The sequence below is a fragment of the Sebastes fasciatus genome, chromosome 20 (genome assembly GCF_043250625.1).
Source record: "Sebastes fasciatus isolate fSebFas1 chromosome 20, fSebFas1.pri, whole genome shotgun sequence".
NCBI lineage: Eukaryota > Metazoa > Chordata > Actinopteri > Perciformes > Sebastidae > Sebastes > Sebastes fasciatus.
Genome location: NC_133814.1, coordinates 18,783,325 through 18,806,339, shown reverse-complemented (window position 1 = coordinate 18,806,339; position 23,015 = coordinate 18,783,325). Strand labels below are relative to the sequence as shown.

General features: G+C 40.2%; 1 protein-coding gene and 1 long non-coding RNA gene across 5 annotated transcripts in view; one reads left to right on the top strand and one right to left on the bottom strand.

Annotated features, from left to right (window-relative positions):
- Positions 1-23,015, bottom strand: part of LOC141758623 (uncharacterized) — a 95,969-nt gene that overhangs the window by 46,362 nt on the left and 26,592 nt on the right. The gene's annotated exons all lie outside the window — the stretch shown is intronic.
- The window catches only part of chst15 (carbohydrate sulfotransferase 15), a 41,159-nt gene continuing 21,939 nt past the window's right edge, over positions 3,796-23,015 (top strand). Inside the window, exon 1 of one of the 3 annotated variants that reach the window (XM_074620206.1) lies at positions 3,796-4,073. Coding sequence is in view for 1 of the 3 variants with exons in the window: in XM_074620205.1 (XP_074476306.1) it covers positions 14,914-14,987 (74 nt within the window). In the remaining 2 variants the exon portion in view is untranslated. Of the gene's footprint in view, positions 4,074-12,579; positions 13,202-14,898; positions 14,988-23,015 lie in introns of those variants that run through there. The other 2 variants (XM_074620207.1, XM_074620205.1) reach the window with 2 other exon arrangements.

Genomic DNA, 23,015 nt, shown 5'->3' with positions numbered 1-23,015 from the left:
ATGTGAACGGAACATTTGTGGTGCTTCTTAACCCACAAATAACATTAAATGATAAGGCCAGCATTACTCTACTCTTACTATGATTGTCTTATTGTCGAGAAATCCTATAAAAAGACCAAAACCAACAATGAAACCATTCTACTAACAGTCTAGCCAAAGCCTGATATAGCTTGTTTCTCTGTGACAGAGAGCTCCATTGTGCAGTGTCTAGCTGTTTTAGGAAATTAATCGGCCTTTTTCAAAAATGAAACTACACTACAGACAGTATTTGTGACCAGTTTTTTAAAGATTTACGTCCTCAGTATAGGAACCAAAGACCACACAGACAGGCTGGGGGAGAAGGAAAGTATTGAGCGACAGATTAACACATGGTGGTTTTGGTCTTTTCCTGGGATTTGTTGACAATAAGAAAATCATAATAGTAATTAAAGTAACATATGAAGAACATAGACTATTACCAGACAAATCCCCTCCAAATTGAACAGTAACTTGTGTTTCCAGAAACAATATGGTTACTCTAAATAATTAAGCAATTAAAGAGATTTAAATACCCTCTGACTCTCATACCTAGAGGTCTTAATCAGGAGTATGTAATAATAGTAATAATAATGAATTTAATTTATATAGCACACTTTAAAATACAGCGAAATCTCAAGGTGCTTCACACAAAGGGCAAAACAATTACAACAAAACGTTAAGACAATTTAAACAAGAAACATGCGATTAAAAGCGTCAAAATAGGACGAATAAATATATAGACAAATTACCTCCTGTCATAAGATAAAAGAAACTAAAAGTACTATAAAATCATAGTAATTATAAAACCCTAGGGGAAAGCTAAAAGGAACAGGTGAGTTTTAACATTAGATTTAAAAACAGCAAGTGAGTATGTGAGTATATTTTTCTCTAAAACAAATAATGGTGGTTGCACTATGATGGCTTTTCCTATACAGTTACATTTATATATTCTGACACATATTTTAAAAGTGAAATGTTATACGACAGGTGTTTCTTTTATTCCATATGGAGATTTGATAGAGATAACTTATTTAGAAGGGTATCTTAAACCCATTTATTGTTTATGTATTAAATATTTCTTCATTCCTTTTTCCTCTACCTTAATGTAATGTCATATTTTTGAACGTAGGTGATGGATTTTCTGATATATGTGATGATGAATTTGACATAATGTTTATAAATAACATGTTTGACATTTAGAAGTATGGCTTTTGTATTTGTGTTTTTATGTACTTTATAAAATTGTGAATTGTTTGTGGATGTTTTTTTTTTTAATCACGCTAGTGTTTTGGATGAACTACACCTGCCATCATAGAGCTGGTTTCCCTATTGGTGCTTTATGTAGAAATATGGGTGTGGTTTCCACATTTACAAACACTTTAACCTGACAAAGATCCAAGCAGGATCAAAACGTAGTCAATAAAGATATTGTGGAGTAGTGTACAGGCGTTTTTCTTTACTCTAAATAATCCACAGTGAACATGTTTCATGGGATTAGAGCTGTGTTTAAATGATTTATATGTCAATTCTGCCTTTCTCTGTTATATGTGAGGTTATATGTGGGTTGGTAGGCAGCAATACTAGATCATCCTGCTGCACACACAAAGTGTGTATGTTCAAAGGTACATTAAAAACAATTAAGATTTGATCAAGTATTTTCTACTAATGAAATTGAAGGAATGAATTATGAGGAGAATTGTTTCTGTTTGTTGCTGCTGATTTATGCATCTATTTTTAATTAGAGGGGGAGTGATATGACATGCAACAAAGCTCTCTGGCAGGAATCCAACTGGGAACGCTGAAGCTATATGGCATGCGCCTCAACCAGTACAGGCCACTGGGACGTCCCTTGAATTTTTCAAAATGCAATCTTTCTACAGACCTACTGTGTGAGCACTAGATATGTTACAATACCAGACATTTAGTAGTCAATACCAACACCTGTGAAATTCCACGTTTCTCCATAGCCATTTGGTACCGCGGTAAAAAACTAAAACAAAATAAATCCCATGTACTTCAACATACACTCCTTTATTACTGTTTGTAGACTGTTTTTTAAATTTGTATTAATAATTTATTATTAATTCCTGATGATCCGCCTCAAGTTTCTCTCCAAAAACTAAATTTCACAAGATCACATTTGAACACATCATGATAACGTTATAATTTACCTTTGTAAACGTTGTTACCATTACCATGTAATAAGAAAGCAGTTCTTGCTTTAGGCGTGTCATTTGAACGCCAACTGTAATGTAAATGCATCCGTGTGAATACGTTACGCTAGGCCACAGGGGGCCGGTGTTCGAGACCTGTGTTTTGTTTTTCAAGCTACGTTAGTAACGTGTTGTTTAGTGATGTTTGTACCGTGTTTTCCGTACTTGTGTTACATTGTTTCCGTACGTATTGTACGTATTATTTAAAGGGCAACCATGATGTTTTTCCTAAACCTAAGTGAGCGGTTTTGTTGCCGCCTGCTGGTACTGCACCTTCATACACGCGTGTAATATTCACGCCTCGGCGAGGCAAAGCATGACACTGACACGCTATCCTCTGGTGGATAGGCGGCCTTATTACACGCTTTGGCGTGATATCGGGTTGGCCGATTTCAATACAGATTTGTTGTTCACAATGTAGCATTATCAGGGAAATCTTCTAGTGTCCCCGGGACAACGGCACGCTGTTGGTCTCGAGCCCTGATCCCCAATACCTGTGGTACTGTAGAAAAACAAGTATTTTGGCATTGACTTGGTACCAAAGTATCGGTTCTTGGAATATCCAAGTGAGCACCACAAAATGAAATTCCATTCATCTCCAGTGTATTGGTGTGGAGTCAGAGTCTGAAACTGATATCTAAAAAAACAAATAACTAAACCAAATAAAACTAAAACATGTGCATCAGTGGTGTAGGAAAATATCGACAGACTTGGGAGTCTCGATATTATGTTTTGTGATACTGTATCGGTTCTCAAAAACACTGTATTGATTCTTACTTAATAGTTTACATGCAAAGAGTCGTGGCAGACAGTGGCTCAGATTACATAAATAGTAGTGCTATAATGTCGGATGTTATAGGGACTGTGATAAATGCAAATGAATGAATTATGTTTATGCTGAAATGACATGCAATGTGGAATGGATATTTTTGTGCGACTGCTGTCAGTCGGTAATATAAGTTAAAAGGTTTGTTGTAACCCGTGATTGCTCTGCACATTTTTTTTCTTTTCTTTTTATTTATTTATTTATTTTTCCTTTCCTTCTTGTTATCGTCATGTTACATGTGTGTACATGTATGTATAATAAAATAAATAAATAAATGCAAATGAAGATGCCACTGTTACAATTGCATAAAAAAGTAAACTTTTCTTCAGATTGTATGCATATGGTGGTGTGTTCTTTATACTATGACAGTTTTCCTATAATTTGATTTTAAAAAAATCACAATATATCGCCTTGCTTACAGTGAATTACACATATCTATTGAATCGTAACCCCTATATCATGATACGTATCGTATCGCCGGATTCTTTACCAATACACAGCCCGAATGTGCACGACTGTATATAATTTAGGGTAAGTGAGAAAATATTTTTCAAAATCTGTGAAGTGACCCTTTAAATTAACATTTTATGATGTTTATTGCTATTAAATTCTAGAAGAGGTAGTTTTGTAAAGAGATTATAGTTCATATGAAGGGACCCCTGCTCCCTCCCCCCCCTTTCACTACCACCCTCACCCCTCACCCACCACCATTAGAGAGAGACAGAGAGAGAGACAGAGAGAGAGAGGCTGACTCCCACCGTTCATACCGGCAGAGAGAAGCAGTAGAGACAGACAGAGAGGCTGTCACAGCAGCGGAGAGACTCTACAACTTGTTCACATGTAACCAGCCAGCGGAGAGGAGGGGAAAAAAACACACACACAATAATTACGCGGATTTACAAATGCCATTAATCTGGTGACCGGTGACCGGAATGGAGCTACACGAGCCGGCATCGAGAAGTTGTTTGATCCGGGTGGACGCGTGAGAAAGCTGCACGAAAAGAAACTCATGCATGGTAGGTTTTTATATATGATCACACAGGAGGAGTATTTCTCCATTTCTGTCCATGCATTCTATTGCGATTATTGCCTCCATCAGGTCCGAGTGGGTGAAGTTCATGCCTTGCTCTGAAGCGTGCAGAAATGGAAAAGTTTTGGGTGATTATTAGACTGTGTGTGTTTGCCCTGTATCCAACCGGAGACGTCGCCAATATAACGGGCTCCTTTCAGCGCAGAGAGAATGAATGGGTCACTATGTATCCTAATCTAACTCAGGAGTTGACTCGGTTTAAGAGCTGCTGCTTGGAGAGTTAACAGCATATCGATATGAAATACTATCAGAAACATCTCATGATCATTAATTCTATGATTGGCTGCTTTTATTCTAAGAATCTGTCCCATTTTTCTTTGTGATTACGCACGGATATTTTGGGCTCCCCATTCATGATGAGATGTTTTGCCATGAGAGCCAAAACAAAAGGATTTCCTTCTGACCAATGAGAGCAGGGGAAGCCTCAGGAGGGACGGAGTGGTCCTCTCTTCTCTTTGTCCTCTCTACCTGAGACACCAGACAGACCACTAATGTGGGACTGACTGGGACTCTGCTCTCCAGATGGATCACCATGCGTAAAAAGAGATTTAAAAAAACAAAAAAAAAACAGTTTTAAATGACATTCTGCTTGGTTGCACTTCATTCAGATCATTAGATGAGATGAAGAATAGTGTGTTCAGGGTAGGGATGTCACGGTACCAGAAATCTAGTAGTCGATACCAATACCAGTGAATTTACACGATTCTCGATACCAATTCTGTACCACGGTAAAAAAATAATAATTTAAGACGCACTCCTTAATTAAAACATTTGAACATTACAAAAAACAGAGGAATGTAGCCTTTAAGTAATAAATAAAAAGAAACGTCTTAACGTTGCAAAACGGAACAGTGGCATGTAGCCTTCAAGTATTTAAAACAATATTGTCTGGATGTCTGTCTTTGAGGTGCTTTGCTAAATTGGAAGTATTTCCTCCTTTGGAAAGAAAAGTACGACGGCACCGTTTCTGCACCGCGTACTGTTTTTTTTGCGAATCTATTGTAACGTTGCGTGTGGCTAACTTGTAGAAGAAGGGAGACTGGAAAGGGTTCCTCTTTTGCACTCAACAGAGCTGGATTTATTCCCTGGCGCAGCTCACTTGGAGGTGTGTCGAAAAATAATAACAACTGGCCGGTCGGTTGCTTAGCGTTTTCGCTCTCGGTCATTGCCCGTAGCTTGGCTAACTAGCCAGCTGCCATCTTTCACGTCTCGGTTTGTTTCCGTGCTGTTACGGCGTTCTTCTTCTTCCTTCATTTCACGGCAGATGAGAACACTTGTAAGCGTATACTGCCCCCATTAGATCCGGAAGAATCTAATTTCCGGTACCTCCGCTCCGGTAAACGAGTACCGTCACATTTTTAGAATTTTGGTACCGAGTTGGTACCGAAGTATCGGTTCTCGTGACATCCCTAGTTCAGGGGTCTGAGGAGCCATCTGCTAATTAAGCTCCCCCACAGTTCACACCACAACATCCTTAATTGACTCCTAAAATGTTATAAAAGGGGCTCTCTCTCGCCATGATTCATTTAAAATGCATCTCAAGACATAAATATCTACAATACGGTGCTGCAATATGGATTTATACTGTATGTGAGGGCTGATAAGTTTTGGTTAATGGTTAAGACATGCCCTCGGGGTGCATCACATCCCGTTAACCTCCTCTCTCTCTTCCCCTCATTACTTTCAAGTTGAATGTGCAGAGTATCACAAGGGTTGTTTAATTACTGTACTCTGGCTTTCAATTACGCACATAGTACTAGCTGCTTGCCAGCACATTAGCCATGAGGGTTTCATGCAGAAAGCGGACTGAGTCGGAGGAAAAGTAGGCGAGTGGGATGAAAATGAAGAAGTTGTGGAAAGCAGTATAGCCTGTTAATCGATAGTCGATTGAGAGATTAATCAATAATTTAAATGTCTGAGTCATTCATCAAGAACATTTTTTAAATAATCTCGGTCTCCAGCTTCTCAAATGTGAGGATTTGCTGCTATTCTCTGTTTGGTGTCATTATAAACTGAATATTTGGGACTTTTAACTGGACAAAAGCAATTACAAGATCCCTTTTTTAAACTTTTATAGACTAAAGTAATAATTAAGGCTGTCAATCGATTAAAATATTTAATTGCGATTAACCGCATGATTGTCCATAGTTAATCGCGATTCATCGCAAATTAAATTAATTTTTCAAGTATTTAATACTCTTATAAACATGGGAGTGGGCAAACATGCTGCTTTATGTATATATTTATTATTGGAAATCAATTAACAACACAAAATAATGAAAAAATATCTGTCAGTGTGCTGACTTGACTATGCCTTACCCCAAAACTGCATGTGATTATCATAAAGTGGGCATATCTGTAAAGGGGAGACTCGTGGGTACCCATAGAACCCATTTTCATTCATATATCTTGAGGTCAGAGGTCAAGGGGACCTCTTTGAAAATGGCCATGCCAGTTTTTCTTCGCCAAAATGTAACATAAGTTTGGAGCGTTATTCAACTTCTTTCGCAACAAGCTAGTATGACATGGTTGGTACCAATGGATTCATTAGGTTTTCTAGTTTAATATGATGCCAGTAGAGTCACTCTAGCTTTAAATCTGAGCCCGCTACAATGCAAGGTGCGTTAAAGAAATTAGTGGCATTAAAATTAATTTGCATTAACGCGTTATTTATCGTGTTAACTTTGACAGCCATACTAATAATCTCATATAAAGAGCACTTTTTAAAGTACACATTTCATAATGATACATGTATATTGTTTACATAGCATTGCTAGACATATACACTTGGTGTGTGTGCCATGTCGAAGTGTGTATCAGTTTGCTTACAAGTTGACACAGAGTCTGTGTGGGAAGCTGAAAGTCGTGGGCGTTGTAAAAGCGGTGGGGGGATTCTCTTTCTCGCTGCAATATATTATTACACAGCGAGTGGGATGGATGATTAGAATGATTTAAATGCCACAACTGGGTGTAGTGTGCGTGGCTCCTGGCAGGCACTCTGTGTTTGTTTGAGCCCATTTCATCTCTCCCACCGCAGATTTCAACCGAGCAATCGGAGCACTTTGATGAATTACTCTGTCCGAGATAAGTTGAGCTGTAATATTTCCGTCTGATCGTTCTTGATTTAGATGCAGCGTTAACTTCGCGCTGATGAAGTATTCATTTAAAAGAACTTAAAGTAAATAAACAATGAATCACGCTGCCACATGTTGTCAAATCTGCATGTGAAACAGGGCTTTGTGCAACATAATAAAGAGCATGCAAAAAGAGACAGGATGAATAATGGGCTGTGTATGTCATAACTCTTCTATCAATTATGAAAAGGCAGATTTTAGTCTTTTGAAGCAGACTTTGATTGCATGTAAATGTGATCACAGCAGGAAACGCAGCGTTTAGGTTTAATTTTCATCATTTGGTTTAATCATTAGAGATTCCAGTGATGCGTCTCTCAGTGATAGACCAGCTGTAGACTCTTAATTATTGCGATACAGACAAAAAGAGGATGCCTTTGTTATTGAAATCTTTGCTGGAGATTTCCAAAGGGACGGGAACTCGATTGAAATGGCTGAGGGAATCTCGGGGAATTCAATTTAAATGGCCTTTTTAAAGCCACTTCATCATGGAAACTGGGGAGCGTGTGGCAGCAAACATGCACAGAGCTGCTGCCCTTTTCAGATTCACGGAGGTCATTAGACGCTGACAGTGATAAAACATATCCTCATGTTTGGACAAATGTAGAACCACATACTGGATTAGTTTGAGCCCAGAAAATGAAACACTTCAAAGCTTTGTGTGTTTTTTGGGGAGGGTGCTTCTGGGAATTGGCTGGCATTATTTGAACCGTCTTGTTCCCGTGTTTGTTACAATAATTTGCGAAACACACACAGTGGATTCTGTTCAGCGGAGCGGCTTTTATTAGATGAGACATTTGGGGGCCAAATGAAGACTTTTTGTGTGAATTGTTCTGCCATCCAGATTTAACACGCTGGTGCTCTTGTTTATTCGCACCGTTTTAATTTTCAAAAGGAAAGGTGCCGTTTTTATCGTCACCTATAAATCTGAGGAAAATTTGCATAATAGGAAATAGATTCATATTTGTGTCTGTTATGATTCATAAAAAAAAAAACCAGAAGCAATGATAAACACTGTGCTGTGTGACTTGCTGCCAACTTCCTTTTGCTCCACTTTGTCTTTTGTGAGAACGCAGGCTCGTCTGGGACATTTTGCACCAGACGGGGACAACGGACTGTCCCAGAGCCTCAGTGTCTCATTCCCCCCCCAAAAAAACCTCTGACTGGTCCTTTAGATAGCCCTCGTTTTCCCAGTGACTCACACATTCTGGCCCTGCTCTGATAACTCCAACACCTTTTTTTTTTTTTTTCTCCCCTTCTGTGAGATACATCTCCGTTTTCAGCCCGAGAGCCTGAAGCAGCATTCTGTGTTTCTCAAATGAAGCATTTGACCTCTCTTTTAGGGGTCTTTTATTTCAGTCGCTGCTGCAGGAAGGTTAGTGTCAAGTGTGCATCAGGGGCCGCGGGGAGCCGCTCCATAGGGCTCCTCTGGGTCACAGGGCATGCAGGCTGTCCATATGGACCCTCAATGCACGTGTATGCAGGCAACGTTAACACATAACAGGGTCAGCTGACTGTTCTTCAAATAGGATGCACTCTAAAGGCCTTTATAAAACGGGTGGCTCAAATCAAGCAATCTGATTGGTTCATAGCTGTGGTGTAATACCCATATACCACTGTTATGATATACATTCATAAATGGTACCATTCTGCTGTTTGTGTTTGGGCATGTTTTGAAAATTGACCTCTCCGTAGTCCTTCAGTGCTTAATTGACAACATTTTTGTCATAACTGGTTAACAGTTATGAGTCATTTATCAACCAAAGATGCCAAACATTCATTGGTTCCAGCTCCTCCAAATGTGAGGATTTGCTGCTTTTTTGATGTTATATATCATTATGAATGGAATATTTGGGGGTTTTAGACAGTTGGTCGCACAAAACAAGCAATTTGAAGAAGTCACCTTGGGCTCTGGGAAATTGTGATGAGCATTTTTCATTATCTTTTTGATATATTCCATACAGCTTAAACGATTAATCAAAAAGAAAAACAAACAATTGACAGACTAATCAATGTGGAAAATAATAGTTGCCTGCTCCTCTATTATTAGAGATTTAACGTCGACGGTTAACAAACTGAACACTTCACATCCTGAAACATACATACCTCTACCTCATCAGTATGCAGATTGAGTCTTTGCATCAACGTAAACAAACTGTCGGATGCTGTTTTTTTTTTCATTGTTTCTATTTAAAGTAAAGTCCTGGGCTGCTCAGCAGCCTATCAAAACATGTCAGCTCTTAAAGATGCCATCTTTAGCTTCACTGCTGTCACCAGTAACCCTTTGTTGCATAAATGTTTCATAGACAGACTGCTGTTTTCCGTGAGCTCGCATGGAAGTGACAGCACGGCTCCAGTTTTAGACTGAACGATCTGTCGTGGAGACCGTATCCGGCTGCCTTTTCCGACTGTGCTCGAGTGCAGAAGTTGGACTTTGAAAATAATGGCGCACGCCGGAGCCCGGTGATGGATGGATCCTCCAATGAAGTTATGTTATGTATTCCTGATGAGAGTAATGGATCAGCGGGCAGGATTTATGTGGCTGTGGAGGAGCGGCCCAGAAGATGCTGTCTGATTGAAGCAGCGGTCCGAGGCCATTTGTCACTGTGATTGATGAGCTTCCGGTGATTAAGCCAACATGCTGACAGACATTAATCTGCTTTATCTCGTGAATGACTTCCATGGAAGTTTTTTTCTCCGGTGTTATTGGCTCCTGTAAACAAGGAGGAAGAGTGGCAACATCTTGCATGCTTCAATCTTGTCTTGTCATAGCCTCTAAGGTCTTTAAGAGTCACTTTAACTGGTCTTACTGTCACTATAGGCCGTACTTGAGACATTTATAAGTCATAAATCCCTTTAAAATGTAACACATAAACATCTGCCTGCAAAATTCAAACCACATCTGGTGGTTTTCAGGTGCAAACATGTTACATTTCCAACTCGACATTTTTCACCTGTGATTTGTCTCCATGTGAAGTCACAATTAAAAAGGTAAAAATGATCACACATGGAAAAAAACACTGTTTCATGCTGTATATGAAGCAACAATTACAACATATGTTGTGAGACAGGCTTCTCTCATACACCATTCGTAACTATACCTACGAAAAGTAATGCACTGTAATTCGTATCAAGCAAAATCAATTCGTATGTAACCTACGTAATCGTGAACCAGTATTAAGAGCGACAAGCGCCGTGTAGGGATGAGGTCGGGGTGGCTGTGTGGGTCTAAAAACACCAGACTTTCGCCCGGGAGACCGCTGCTCATGTCCCGTGTGAAACCAGAAGTCAACGTTGATTTATTTGTCACGTAACTTCGGTACTTAAGTTACGCCACTTCCATAGTTATTTTAACCCAAACATCGATTGATTTGTCACGTAACTTCCGTAATTAAGTTATGCCACTTCCGTAGTTATTTTAACCGAAACAATGATCTTTTTCTAAACCTAAGTAGTTTTGTTGCCTAAACCTAACCAAGTTGTTTCCTGTGAAGACCATTATTATAAGGAATATTATTTTGAAAAGACTGTATGCATGTAACATGCGGAAATTGACCCGTGTTGCTGGACATTTGTAGAAAAACGCACAAAAAATGAGGATCAACTTTTCATAAGATATCATACAAAAAGAACACAACACCTCACACATGAAAACCAACATGTTTTCAAAAAGCGTGTGACTTTGCACATGTGTGTGACTTTTATTTACATATTTGTAGGACAGTTTTCTGTGATAATAGGAGACACTGCACGGGGCTTTCAGGTGCTGAGTAGGTAAATCTGGCGTCCCTGAGTTGCCGTGTGCCGCTGCCAAGTTGGGGGTCATTGCTTGTATTAATGACGCATGGGAAACTAAACTGGCTTTTATTTCCCTCACCATCTGTACCCAGTTGTGCTGTATAGATGGAGTCTGGCGAATGAGAACGGCCCCCTTTTGCAGCTAGTAGTTTGATTTATGAGACTGCGTGGTGGTGCGGGGATGATATTACTTATGCAGAGAAAAATGTGTGTTTACAATTATGTAAATATCCCTGTTTACTAAATACATCACTGGTCTTATCTCTTCATTATTAGCATTAAAATGTGTGAGAAATAATGAATAGTTCAGGTTAATTGATTTTTGCTTTCACTGAAGTTTGTAGAAAATAGGGGGTGCTGCTTGATGTGAAGGGCAATTAAGATACTTTAAAGCTCTTAGCACCCAATTGCTGCAATTTGCGTCAAAATTCATACTCCTTTTAAGAGTCATAACTCAGTCAAATCTTAACAAACAGACGAGTCAGACTGTGAAACCCCCTAGTTAAAACTGACTTCACCCCCACATGCCCCGAAGGCGTTGTCTGCAGCGAGAGGACTCATACTAATGGACGAGGTTGGGATAGACGGGCAGAATGTAGTTTGAATTCCTACCAAAAGTCAACGTTAGTTTCTTTCAGCCATGACCTTGATCTTTCCCTAACCCTAACCAAGTAGTTTTAGTTGGTGGCAGGTCAGAAAACACTCATATGAATCAATTTTGTAACGATTGACATGTTGGTAAATGAGGGATGTTTATAGCTCACAAAACCTTCTGGTAGGAAAAAGAGAAAAAAATGGGAAGAAAAGGTAAATTAGTTGTCGATTATGCACTCCAGTGCATAGTTCAGTTTAAATTAGGACTGTCAATCGATTAAAATGTTTAATCACACGAGTGTCCATAGATAATCGTGATTAATTGCAAATTAATCAAATCTTTTATCTGTTCAAAATGTACCTTAAAGGGAGATTTGTCAAGTATTTAATACTCTTATATACATGGGAGTGGGCAAATATGCTTGCTTTATGCAAATGTATGTATATATTTATTATTGGAAATCAATTAACAACGCAAAGCATTGACAAATATTGTCCAGAAACCCTCACAGGTACTGCATTTAGCATAAAAAAAATATGCTCAAATCATAACATGGCAAACTGCAGCCCAACAGGCAACAACAGCTGTCAGTGTGTCAGTGTTCTTGACTTAATATATACGCTATATTTACGCTGCCACTGGATCATGGAAGCTTTCATGTGTTGCCATGGAATCCCTTAGGTTAGCAGAAAGACCCAGTATAGTAGTTGTGTGTGTGTGTGTGTGTGTGTGTTTGTAGACAGTATCTGTCTTCCAGATGTCACTCTAATGGGCCTCAACACAGACCTGTGGGGACCTCAACAATACACAGCGCCGGGGAGAGATGTGTTCATTTTCCAATTACCTCCGGCTACTCCTTTTAAATGAGCAACTGTGAAACCTTTCAATACCTCAGCCATTTCATTTTTTTTTTTTTTTTTTTTTGAATGACCTACAAACCATTGAGATTGTTCCTGATAATTTCATCTCATCACTGAACCGCAGACAAGTTCAATTCCTACTCCATCTTCCAAGTAATGTAACAGAATGTACTGTATGGTTGTGAGTGCAAGCAGCAGCAGCGGCAGCAGCAGCAACAGCCCTGGGGCTAATTTCACCACAGCAAGAGCTCAGGCTGGTAAACAACATGCACTTGCCACCTAGCTGCACGTCTGTTTGAGTTCAAAGGTCAACATCGAGTTCCGTTTACCAGACGGCCTCGAAATGTCCAGCAGAAGCGTCAGACGCACCTGCAGGGCTGTTTGCATTTTTGTCAAGCTTACTTGGCAGCGAGGAGACGCACTCCGACCTGGACCGGGTCACGAGGAATTTGTACAAATGTTATTCTCATTGCTGGAGCTATCATTTTGTGGGATTATCCCTGCCAAGTTAATTTGGAGCTGGAGTTTTATATCTGTGCAGGCAGCCGCTGCCAGTATGAACCTTTGGCGAACCGGAGGAGTTTTTTACACTTTGCAAGATGGATGTGTTGTTGTAGTTGGAGCATCTACCCCCCCCCCTCCCTCCATTTATCAGGACGTGGCCAAGCAGGTAGAGTTGTGATTAAACTGTTTTTCTTGCTACAATCTACCTCCAGAGCATAATGAACAGGACACGTGTATTATTGTGATTTATGCTAAACCTCACACTCAAATTACAGTGCCAAGTGATCCTTATGTGAGAGAGATGGCAACCCTTAAAAAAATAGGATGCCACGCAATTAATCCTCTGTATTAAAAAGGAGACCTCTTTATGCTCACCCTCAATTTGGAGAATTAACCTGCCTGCCTGTCCGTTAAGCCCGCCGAATTTGTCCAAGCCTTCATTATTGTGGAGTCGCATGTATAATGTAGCAGGGAGAAGATAAAGCAAAGCATCTTATAAGTTGAAAATCCACATGCCAAGTTAATATTATGGATCCGCTGGGATGCCCCCGAGTAGCCTCTCTAAAACTGTTTGCATCAGGCTCGCTCCCGAGCGGCAGAGCGGTAAGCCAGTCGACTCAGTAATAGCCTACGTTTTGTTAATTCGCACGTTTTCTTGGCAGTCATAGGCTAACGCTCGATCCGCGCACATATCCCCTATCTGGCAGGAGGCTCAGCGCTGTTAGAGATGAAACTCTTGACTGTTAACTAGGTGTGAAACGCTACTGCACAGGATTACTATACGTCTCCAGCAGAACCTTAAGAAAGCAGGGAATTAAGACAGGAAGCTGCTCTGAAAACATCACAGCCTGTGGAGCTTTCTCCTCATCGCAGTCACGGATAGAAATGTAGTCGTTAGCAACTCTGTTTTGCAGTTGCTGGGCGTCAACAGCCATCCATGTTGTATCTGCAGAGAGAAGCTGAATTTCTCTGATTGCGCCTCCTGGAATAAACAGGATTTGACAAAGATTGTGGTTTGTTTTTTGGGAGATACTCAAGCGTTAGTCACAAGTAAACACTGTTTATTTGATGTTGAGAAAAAGCAGATAAACAGCTCAACTGGAAAGAAAGTTTCTCTCAAGCTTCATTTGATTTAACAAATGAGCTCCTCTTAGTTTCCTTACTTAGCCGTCAAGCCCTCACTGATTTCATCTTATATGAGTCCAGGGTGCCATCATCATCATCTTCTGTCTGCCGGGCAATAACAACTAAATATATGTGTCTACTGAGGACAATGATAAGCAACACAAAACCTCCCAAGCGTCCCTTTCATTCTGATTAATGAAAGCAACATTAGCGAATGATAAATGAAAGACTAATAACACCTCTACAACGTTACAAATTCATCTCACAGCCATTGTATTAACTTCAACTACTACGTTAGTAGTGACACGTACTTCGGGAATTTCATATAATCACAACTCCGACTGCTAACAAGCTGTAAACTGTTTGGTAATTAGGCTTAAGTGTGATAGATTTAAAACAATTAACTTTTGATTTAAATTGAATTTCCCAAGCCGGAGCCCCTGAATAATAAGTCACCATTGGGAATAATGTCAGCACTGACAGGTAAAAACCTCCCATCTCCTCTACTGATGACTTTCAGTTCGACATTTGATGGATTACGTCTTCCTCTTTGTGTTGAAAAACCTTCAGAAAACCAATCAGAAGAACTCAAAACTGCAACTAAGTTTTCATGTAGTTTTTTCTTACTGCAAAAAACCCATAGACTGCATATAAGAAGTGTATGTAGACACCTTGACGTCACCATTGATTTGTGGACTGCCGTTTTTAAGCTTCGAGTTCGGCTTTTTGGCCGTCGCCATCTTGGTTTTTTGGATGTCGCTTTGGGACAACTTTGGGACAACTCCCAGACCGGACAACGCCGTGGTAGCAACCTGTCCAATCACAAGGTAGCCACGCCTTAAAGCATCCCCTGCTTTATGATCTATTTGACTGTAAATGGGACCATAATTTACTAAATGAACATCATGCTGTATTGAAGAAGACTTGAAACTAGCGATTGAGACCATAAACTCATGTTTACAATGTTTACTGAGGTAATAAATCAAGAGAGAAGTAGGCTCATTTTCTCATAGACTTCTACACAATCAGACTTCTTTTTGCAACCAGAGGAGTCGCCCCCTGCTGGCTATTAGAAAGCATGCACGTTTAAGGCATTTCTGCATTGGCTTCACTTTTCAAACCCGGAGGTAGCCCACTGGTAAAACAGTATTTTCCAACATGGGGGTCAGGACCATTAAATGTCATTAAATGTAAACAGACTAGAGAGGCAGAAACAAAATGAGATGAAAATTAGATGCTTTTTTTCCAGGATCAGTCACACATGTTTGATGTTTTTAGCCACTATTTTTATGTTCACGCCGACTTCCGTTGGGATCAACACACATTCTGAGCACTGGGATCTATGTTTCCAATTTCTCCACTTTATTGGCTCTCATGATGGTCCCATTGAGTTTACCAGAATACATACTGTATTTAGATGTTGCACAGATGTTCCATAAAGGCACATTTTAGTAGCGGTTTACCAACTTGAAGATCAGTGTGATTCCAGAGCACAGAATAGTGTTTACAGATGTGTCCTACAAATGTCCAGAGTGTCAATGGGCAACATCATGTGAATGGAAAATACCCTACAATTGCAATGTTGTTTAAATTGTAAATATAAACTTGAAAGACCTAGCCACAACATTTCTTGTTGTTTTCATACAAGTGTAACGGTTTTCGCCCTAAATTTTCTGTAAGCCGATTTGGATCGGAGCCATTGTGGGTTCAGAGGCATTCCACTGGAAACAGTAAACATTCCCATTGGATTAATTACCAACTGCTTTCACCCCCCAGCTCTGTCTGCTTCTTGTCAAAAAGGAAGATTAACAGTAGATTAAACTTTGGTCCACATGTAGAGAGGCTGCCTGTCAGGTCTCATAAAGAGAGAGAGGAGGTGAGCAGGAGCAGGTGTTGGTAGAGTGTCGAACAAATGAAGAGGTGGTTGTCTGGAGGAAGAAGTCAGATTAGGTAAAAGGCCAAATTCCAGCATCAATTGTTTCACTGTTGTCTTCAGTATTTTTGTGTTTCTCTCTTATTTTCATCAGTAAACAAGACTCGGTCAAAACCGAGTATATGTCTGGGCCGTGTATGGTCAGTCTGTGAATTTGTGGCTAAATTGTTATACTAATAGTCAATGGTCGTGTCTATAATGTTAAATCCAGCGGTACATGTCCACTAGGTCCAGCGAGGACACTAGGGGATACGCTGTTCCACTCAACTGGCCGTTTCCAGCGGTAGTGTACCCTATCGTAGGTAGGGCTTGGCCCCCCCTTATATGTCGATAGTGAGTTTACACATTTTCTATCTTCCCTGGGACACAGTTAGTATCGAGCCCTGAAGGTACCCTCGAGTACAATCATGTTCTTATAATTTTGGTATCGACTTACCTAAGTATCGGTTCTCGTGACATCCTTAAAGAAAACATACTAATTAATATCATATTCCATTTCTGCCAGTAGATCACCCTAAATGTTGCACACTATTCTTTAATGTAATCCCAAGATTGACACTTTTTTTAGTTGGACTGTCTGTGGGAAGCCTCGTTTCTTATATCCACCTTCTAGGAAAACAGATCTGAGGCTGAGTTTCTAAAGGGTGCTCGATATAAATGTTTCAGGGCTGCAGTAACTCGCCACCCACATTATTGGCAATTTAAAACACGAGAGATGGACCTTAAGGGGATGAGAAACCGATTGGCACATATTTCACAAATCCCAAAAACATCCAATCCTCCCACGCAGCACTCAGCGTCCATGAATCGAAGTGGTATTTCACGACTTCTCCCTTCACTTTCCACACAACTTACTTAAAATAAGGTTTCCTCCGTCAGTCAGCATTATTTAATTCCGTCTCGCCTATGTCTTTTATTTCAACCCACATCTCAAAATCTGTCAGCAAGACAGATTAATATTTCACAAACAAAAATTATAATCAAGAGAAGAAAAAAAAAATCACATCTGACCGCTGACACAGAAAGACAAAAGATAAAAATGGAGAAAAGTGACTGAAGATCACTGCTAGAAAGATCTTATCATCTCCAACAGTAGCAAGGAAAAATATGGAAATACACACAAGGATGTCTCCAGAATTATTTGAATTCATCGGGGTATAAAATTTTCTAAAGTTAGATAATAAGTTACAGACACATCACATCCAAGTTCATCCTGATACATTATTCATCGGAAGCTGCTGTGCGAACACAGCACTGTTTTGCATATGCCCCTCAAACTTGAAGCTCCTATTCATTCACACAAGAAATCCTTGATTGTTTATTGTGTTAAGGATGCACCTCTTCAAATAAAATCAACATTTTTTATTCATAGTTTGATTTAAAGTAGCAGATAAGACACATGACCTTTCACCTTTTTCCTCTTATCTCTACATAATCATTTTCAGTCCCAATTTAACCTCACTGTATGTGTTCTGTGTAGAGACCAGAGCGCCACATGCTCTCCATAATGTATCCATTTACCGCAATCAATAATTTAAATAGCAGCCATTGTTTTTTCTGCACTTTTTAATGACACCATCATAAGCACTTAACCACCTCAGAATGATCCCAAGCTGTGGGAGGCTGCCTGTGAAATTAAAATAATGAATAAAAGATAAGATGGAAGAAAAGTGCTGAACTGGGACTCCCGCCTGAGATCCCAGCTGAGCGTCAGTTATGAATCCAGGGGCAGAGGCCACATTTCTCGCCACCCTCCGCAGCGGTGGAAGTGTCCGAAGGCTGTGTTGATAATTTGACCCTGCGGCTCGTCGGGTCAGTTCGCGGTCAGGTCCTCTGGTCTCCTGGGGGGGGCCTGCTGACTGACTTCCTGGAGATTAGATTCTGATCTTTGGTCAACAGCGTGTGTGATCTGCGGGAATGTGATGGATGACTTCTCCCTGGGTAATATGACGAATGAATCCACTCGGAGACACACTGAATACTGATCTTCTCTTGTGGTGGTGATTTACATGATTAGATGGGGCTGCAGCACCCTGGGGGGGGGAGGGCGCTGAAGACAGAAGTGGCATATTTGACAGGTCATAGGGGCTCCTGCTCGCTCTATTATAAGGGGGCTTTGTGGTACAGTGTAGCCCAACGCAATCCTATTTCCAGATGTTTCTCTTGTACTCCCGAGCGATTGTAAGGAGTAATTTCATGCTTCGGTAGCTTGCTTTGGTTCTCGCTTCATTTACTCCCACCAATGATGCCTTTTCCAATTGATTTCATTTATTTAAATAGATACTCCACAGTTAAGGGTCGTAATTTTCGTTTTTATCATATTATGAGTATTTATTTTGATGATTGAAAACAAAAATATGGTTAACAATCGAACACACCAGAGTTTAACCCTTTCTTGGGCGCTCTGGCTGTTTAATCAGCTGTCCGTTTGTGATTTCTCACCATTGTTCTCTTTACTTTCTATTACTTGAAGCATTTTTTTTAGATGTCCTCATGACAAGAGGACCTCATGTACTGTAAAATGCAGTGATCAATATCTTCTTGGAGCAGGAAACATAACTTTTGGGTGTGTAGGAGACAATAAAATCTGGTCAAAGTCAGCTCTGGTCAAGCCAGTGGTGAAATACTTAATTAAGATCACTGTTTGTCCACTTTCTATATCAAGTTACTTCTAATGCAAACCTAACATTTCCTACATTTACTTCCTACTTTACATTAAAAGCATTCGAATGTTGAAACACTAAATGACTTTTTTTGTGAAGCGGCCACAGGAAACGCACTGTAACTGTCACTGTGTCTAGGACTTTTATTGTGAAAGGTAAGAACAGATGAACTGGATCTGGTCTTGATTACATTGTTTTTTCGCTGCAAAATATTAGCGTTCTGTATGAAAGTATTCATGACAAGTAAAGTTAAAGAAAAATATATATTGACGTGCAAATTAATTGCACGAAAAAAACGCCTCCGGTGTGTAACAGCCTTTAGATGAAGAGTTGGCAGATGACACCTCCAACTCCTCAACAAGGTAACTTTACTGTGTCCAGATTGTTTGGTTGCACTATAAACAGATATACCAGCTGCTCTTCTGTTGCTTTTCTGCCAAAGCGGCTGCTCAAGGATTATTAAACCACACTGGCTGTTACCACGGTAACCACAGGTATCACCAGATCATCCAGGACTGAAATCTCAAGGATCTTTATAACATATGACACCTATCTACAGTTTATGGAAAGACGTCCTGTCCCTTTAAGATCCCCCTGGCAAATTAAAATAGCCTTGATACTGGAGGAGGCAGTGTCAAAGTCATCAGCAGCTATTTATCACCGGGCCACTTTAACCAATCACAAGGCTGCTTTCGGTGTCACATGTCAGGCTCGTTCTCATGGCTGTACCACCCTTGCGGTGGCCTCATGCTGAACTTTAATTATTGTGAGTGGCCTGGTGGAAAAACATCTTTATCCAGCTGACACAGCGATGACACCCTCGTTGTTCTCCTTTCTGACTGCTCCTATGACGCTCTTGCCCGACAGTGCTTCCTGTGTTTTTGGTGGACGTCAACCAAAATCCACTTCCCGTCTCATGGAAATATTAAAAGGTCATGGTAGCGAGGATGAGCAGCAGATTGTTTTTTCAGAAGAGAACGTATTAAATGCGTGTTTACAGCCCTTCAGCTAGTGTTGACTTTTACAGTCAGCTCATCAGCTGTTTGTGTAGAAAAACACAGCCAGCGGTACTGATATTCTGTTTACAATCTTAAGTCATTAGCAGTTTACTCTGTTCTTCTGTTTTTTTGCTTATTTGCTTTGGAGGATCTGTAAGTGGTCCTAAAGGGGAAATGGCTTGTTCCTGAATGACAAACTGCTTCTTCAGTGTGACAGTGGATGGCTGAAATCAGTGTGTGAGAGTAGGTCGAGAGTACTCCTGGGCAGCTGCACACGAGGACTCTGTGGACAGAATGTGCTATTCTATTCTCAAGGTCTCTCAAGTCTCTTCATCGCAGGGTTTTCAGTCCACTCCGTCATTCTGTGCTCGTGTTTTTTTTGTATTCCTCCACACCTTTGAATGGAGCGAAATTACAGAGCTTGCTTGCCTCCTCTCTTTTCTCTGGCTCGGTGGTTGTGAAGGCGAGCTAGCGGCAGATTGCTGTTTATGCTGTGCACATTCCACTTGTATTCATCTGTTTTGTACTACTGTCACAGACACAGAGTCAATAGGAATATGTCATGTTTCTGTCTGTATAGGGAGGAAGCTACACTGCAACACTCGAGATGTGTGTATTACTTTACACCCCTGCACAATGAATCACGGATAACCACTGCCTGTCACGATGACTTATTCTGTTGGACGATATATTGTCCCAGAAATAATTGCGATAAATGATATTATTGTCATTTTAAGACCATTTTGTGCCACTGATATAATGATAATATAGCTGCAAGTACACCCTTTTGAAAGAGCAAAGTCTCCTCATACAACGGTTTATATGATGTCTTATGAAAAGTTATTCCTCATTTTTCGTGCGTTTTTCCTCCGAATGTCCAGAAACACGTGACGGCCTGTGTTCTCTTGTTTATCAGTCAGTACATAACCTACTCTGCACCTCATCCTGTCTGTAGTGTTTGCATTGTATACTGTGCATTGGGAGAGTGCATTTCTTTACTCTTTCTCCAATAACATCTTCATTTCCTCCTTCATCATCCACCTAGCTCTGATTTAACTTGTGATTATAAATTGTTTACCCAGTGATTCATTTGTCTTTGAGGATTTAACCATTTTTCATCAACTATTCGCTGTAATGTGGATCAGACTGGCTTGAACTTATCGACTCACTTTGTGGAAAAACCTCATATAGAATCCCACTGCTTCCCAGTCCTCGACACAACCTCTAATCTGCCTGTTGCTCCGGCAGATAACTCAAGTTAAAGCCGTCATGCTATGTAAACAGCAATGAATAATAAAATAGAGTCTGACATACAAGTCTTCTGGTCCTCTGAGGACGGACACATATACTGAGGCGGAACATCTTACAGAGTGTCTTCAAGAGTGTCTTCAAGAGTTTACTGCATCGTTTTTCAAAGAGAAAACACGCAGGAAACATCGGAGTTCCTCTGTAAATGGGTTAGTGTTATGCCCAATAGAAAAAAAAGGTCTTTTAATCTTCTCCAGTAGTCGAAGATGAAGAAAACAACACAGGGAGGTCTGTGGGGATAACTAAGATTTTTTATCAATATTCTGTGATATGGAGCAGCGAGTTCTCTGTACTCTGCGAGTGAGCCGCCGCTTTGCTTTGGATCAAAACAAAAAAAGGGCATTTCAGGGGCCCCATCAGCAGGCCACGCAATTAATTCCCTCCATTTGAAATACCATAGAGCCGAGGAAGTAGGACAGCAGACTGCTTCTCCAGCCAGGTATAATGATCATTCGTCGCTGTGGTTTGACGAATGAATGTTTAAAAGGGGCTGTGGAATGTTTTTATCATTCCTATATGACCACAAGTCACGGACAGAAGAGGAAAAATAGGAAATATTCCTTCCTACCCTGCACGTGAAGTCTAGTATGTTTGTGCAACCACTTTTTGTCTCCGCAATCAATGCCAAAGCAAGCAAATTGTCACGTCCACAGCACAAGAAAAGCTGCGATATAACCAGTTTGAGATTTAATTTGCTGCAACAGATGGCTTAATGGCGCTTAACAACAATAGATTTCGATTGGCGCTTTTATAAAGTACAATAAAAGATAATCTGTCCATCTACACTGCGTCGATAATAGTGCATTGACAGCGATAAACACAAAGAAAGGAATTGTTCGGCGGAGAAGAAAAAAGGTACACAAGAGGACGGCAATTAGCTGGCAGTGTGTGAGATTGGTTGGTTTTTTCCTGAGAGGAGATGGACAGCTCGGAGCGGCGTAGACGGCAGACTTTAAACAAATCTGCCTGATTGCCTGTTTCACTGATCCGTCTGTGAATGACAGGCCAGACAGTACGGAGAGGTCTCCCCCTGATGAGTTATTAAGGCCGTGGCAATTCCATTTGCACCACACAGGGAGGGAACTATCAGCACAGCATGCAGGCCATTACCACTGATGCCAGCGTCTTTGAAGTTAATTACAATCATTATGAATTTGAGTTATCTGTGTGGTTAATGTGTTTGAGCTCTGCAGTCAGATGACATTCATACTTGGAACTTTCTGACTTGCAGACTCCCTAACTTAGTGATATTTCCTTTCTTAGCAGCAGTTTCTAATAAAGAATACTTTATGAAGGGTTTATAATTTGTACCTAATAGGGATGGGAATCACCAGAGGCCCCATGACATGATTATATTATCACGATACTTAAGTTGCGATACGACCTTATTGCGATTTTAAGCATTTAGCGATATGCTGAGTATTGCAATAAGATATATTGTGATTTATAACCTTTTTTCAACTGCACATTATGCAAAAATTATGTTTGTCAACATCTGTTTTATCTATCTATCTCTCAAAGATACAGTTTTCACCCTGTTCATCTCAAAGTTTTCATTCACATATCTTGAGGTCAGAGGCCATGCCAGTTTTTCCGCGCCAAAATTTAGCCCAACTTTGGAGCGTCATTTAGCGTTCTTCCTGACAAGCTAATGTGCCAAAACAATTAGCAAATGAATTAAGTTTTTTTTTCCACAAGAATAATCCATCAGATCGGCTGGTTAACAACTTGTTAAAACATTTAAATTATAATAACAGGCCAACAATGAGCACTGACAAGTTTCTGAAATGTAAAATGTCACATTAGTTTGATAACCAAATTTAAAGGATCCTCATCAAAAATGAATAATGACCAATATATATCAGCAGATATCTCCTCAAAAATCCAGTATCGTCAGGCTCTAAAAGTAATACAGAAGCTACTGCTTATATTATAAGTGAAAAGTCAAAGCAC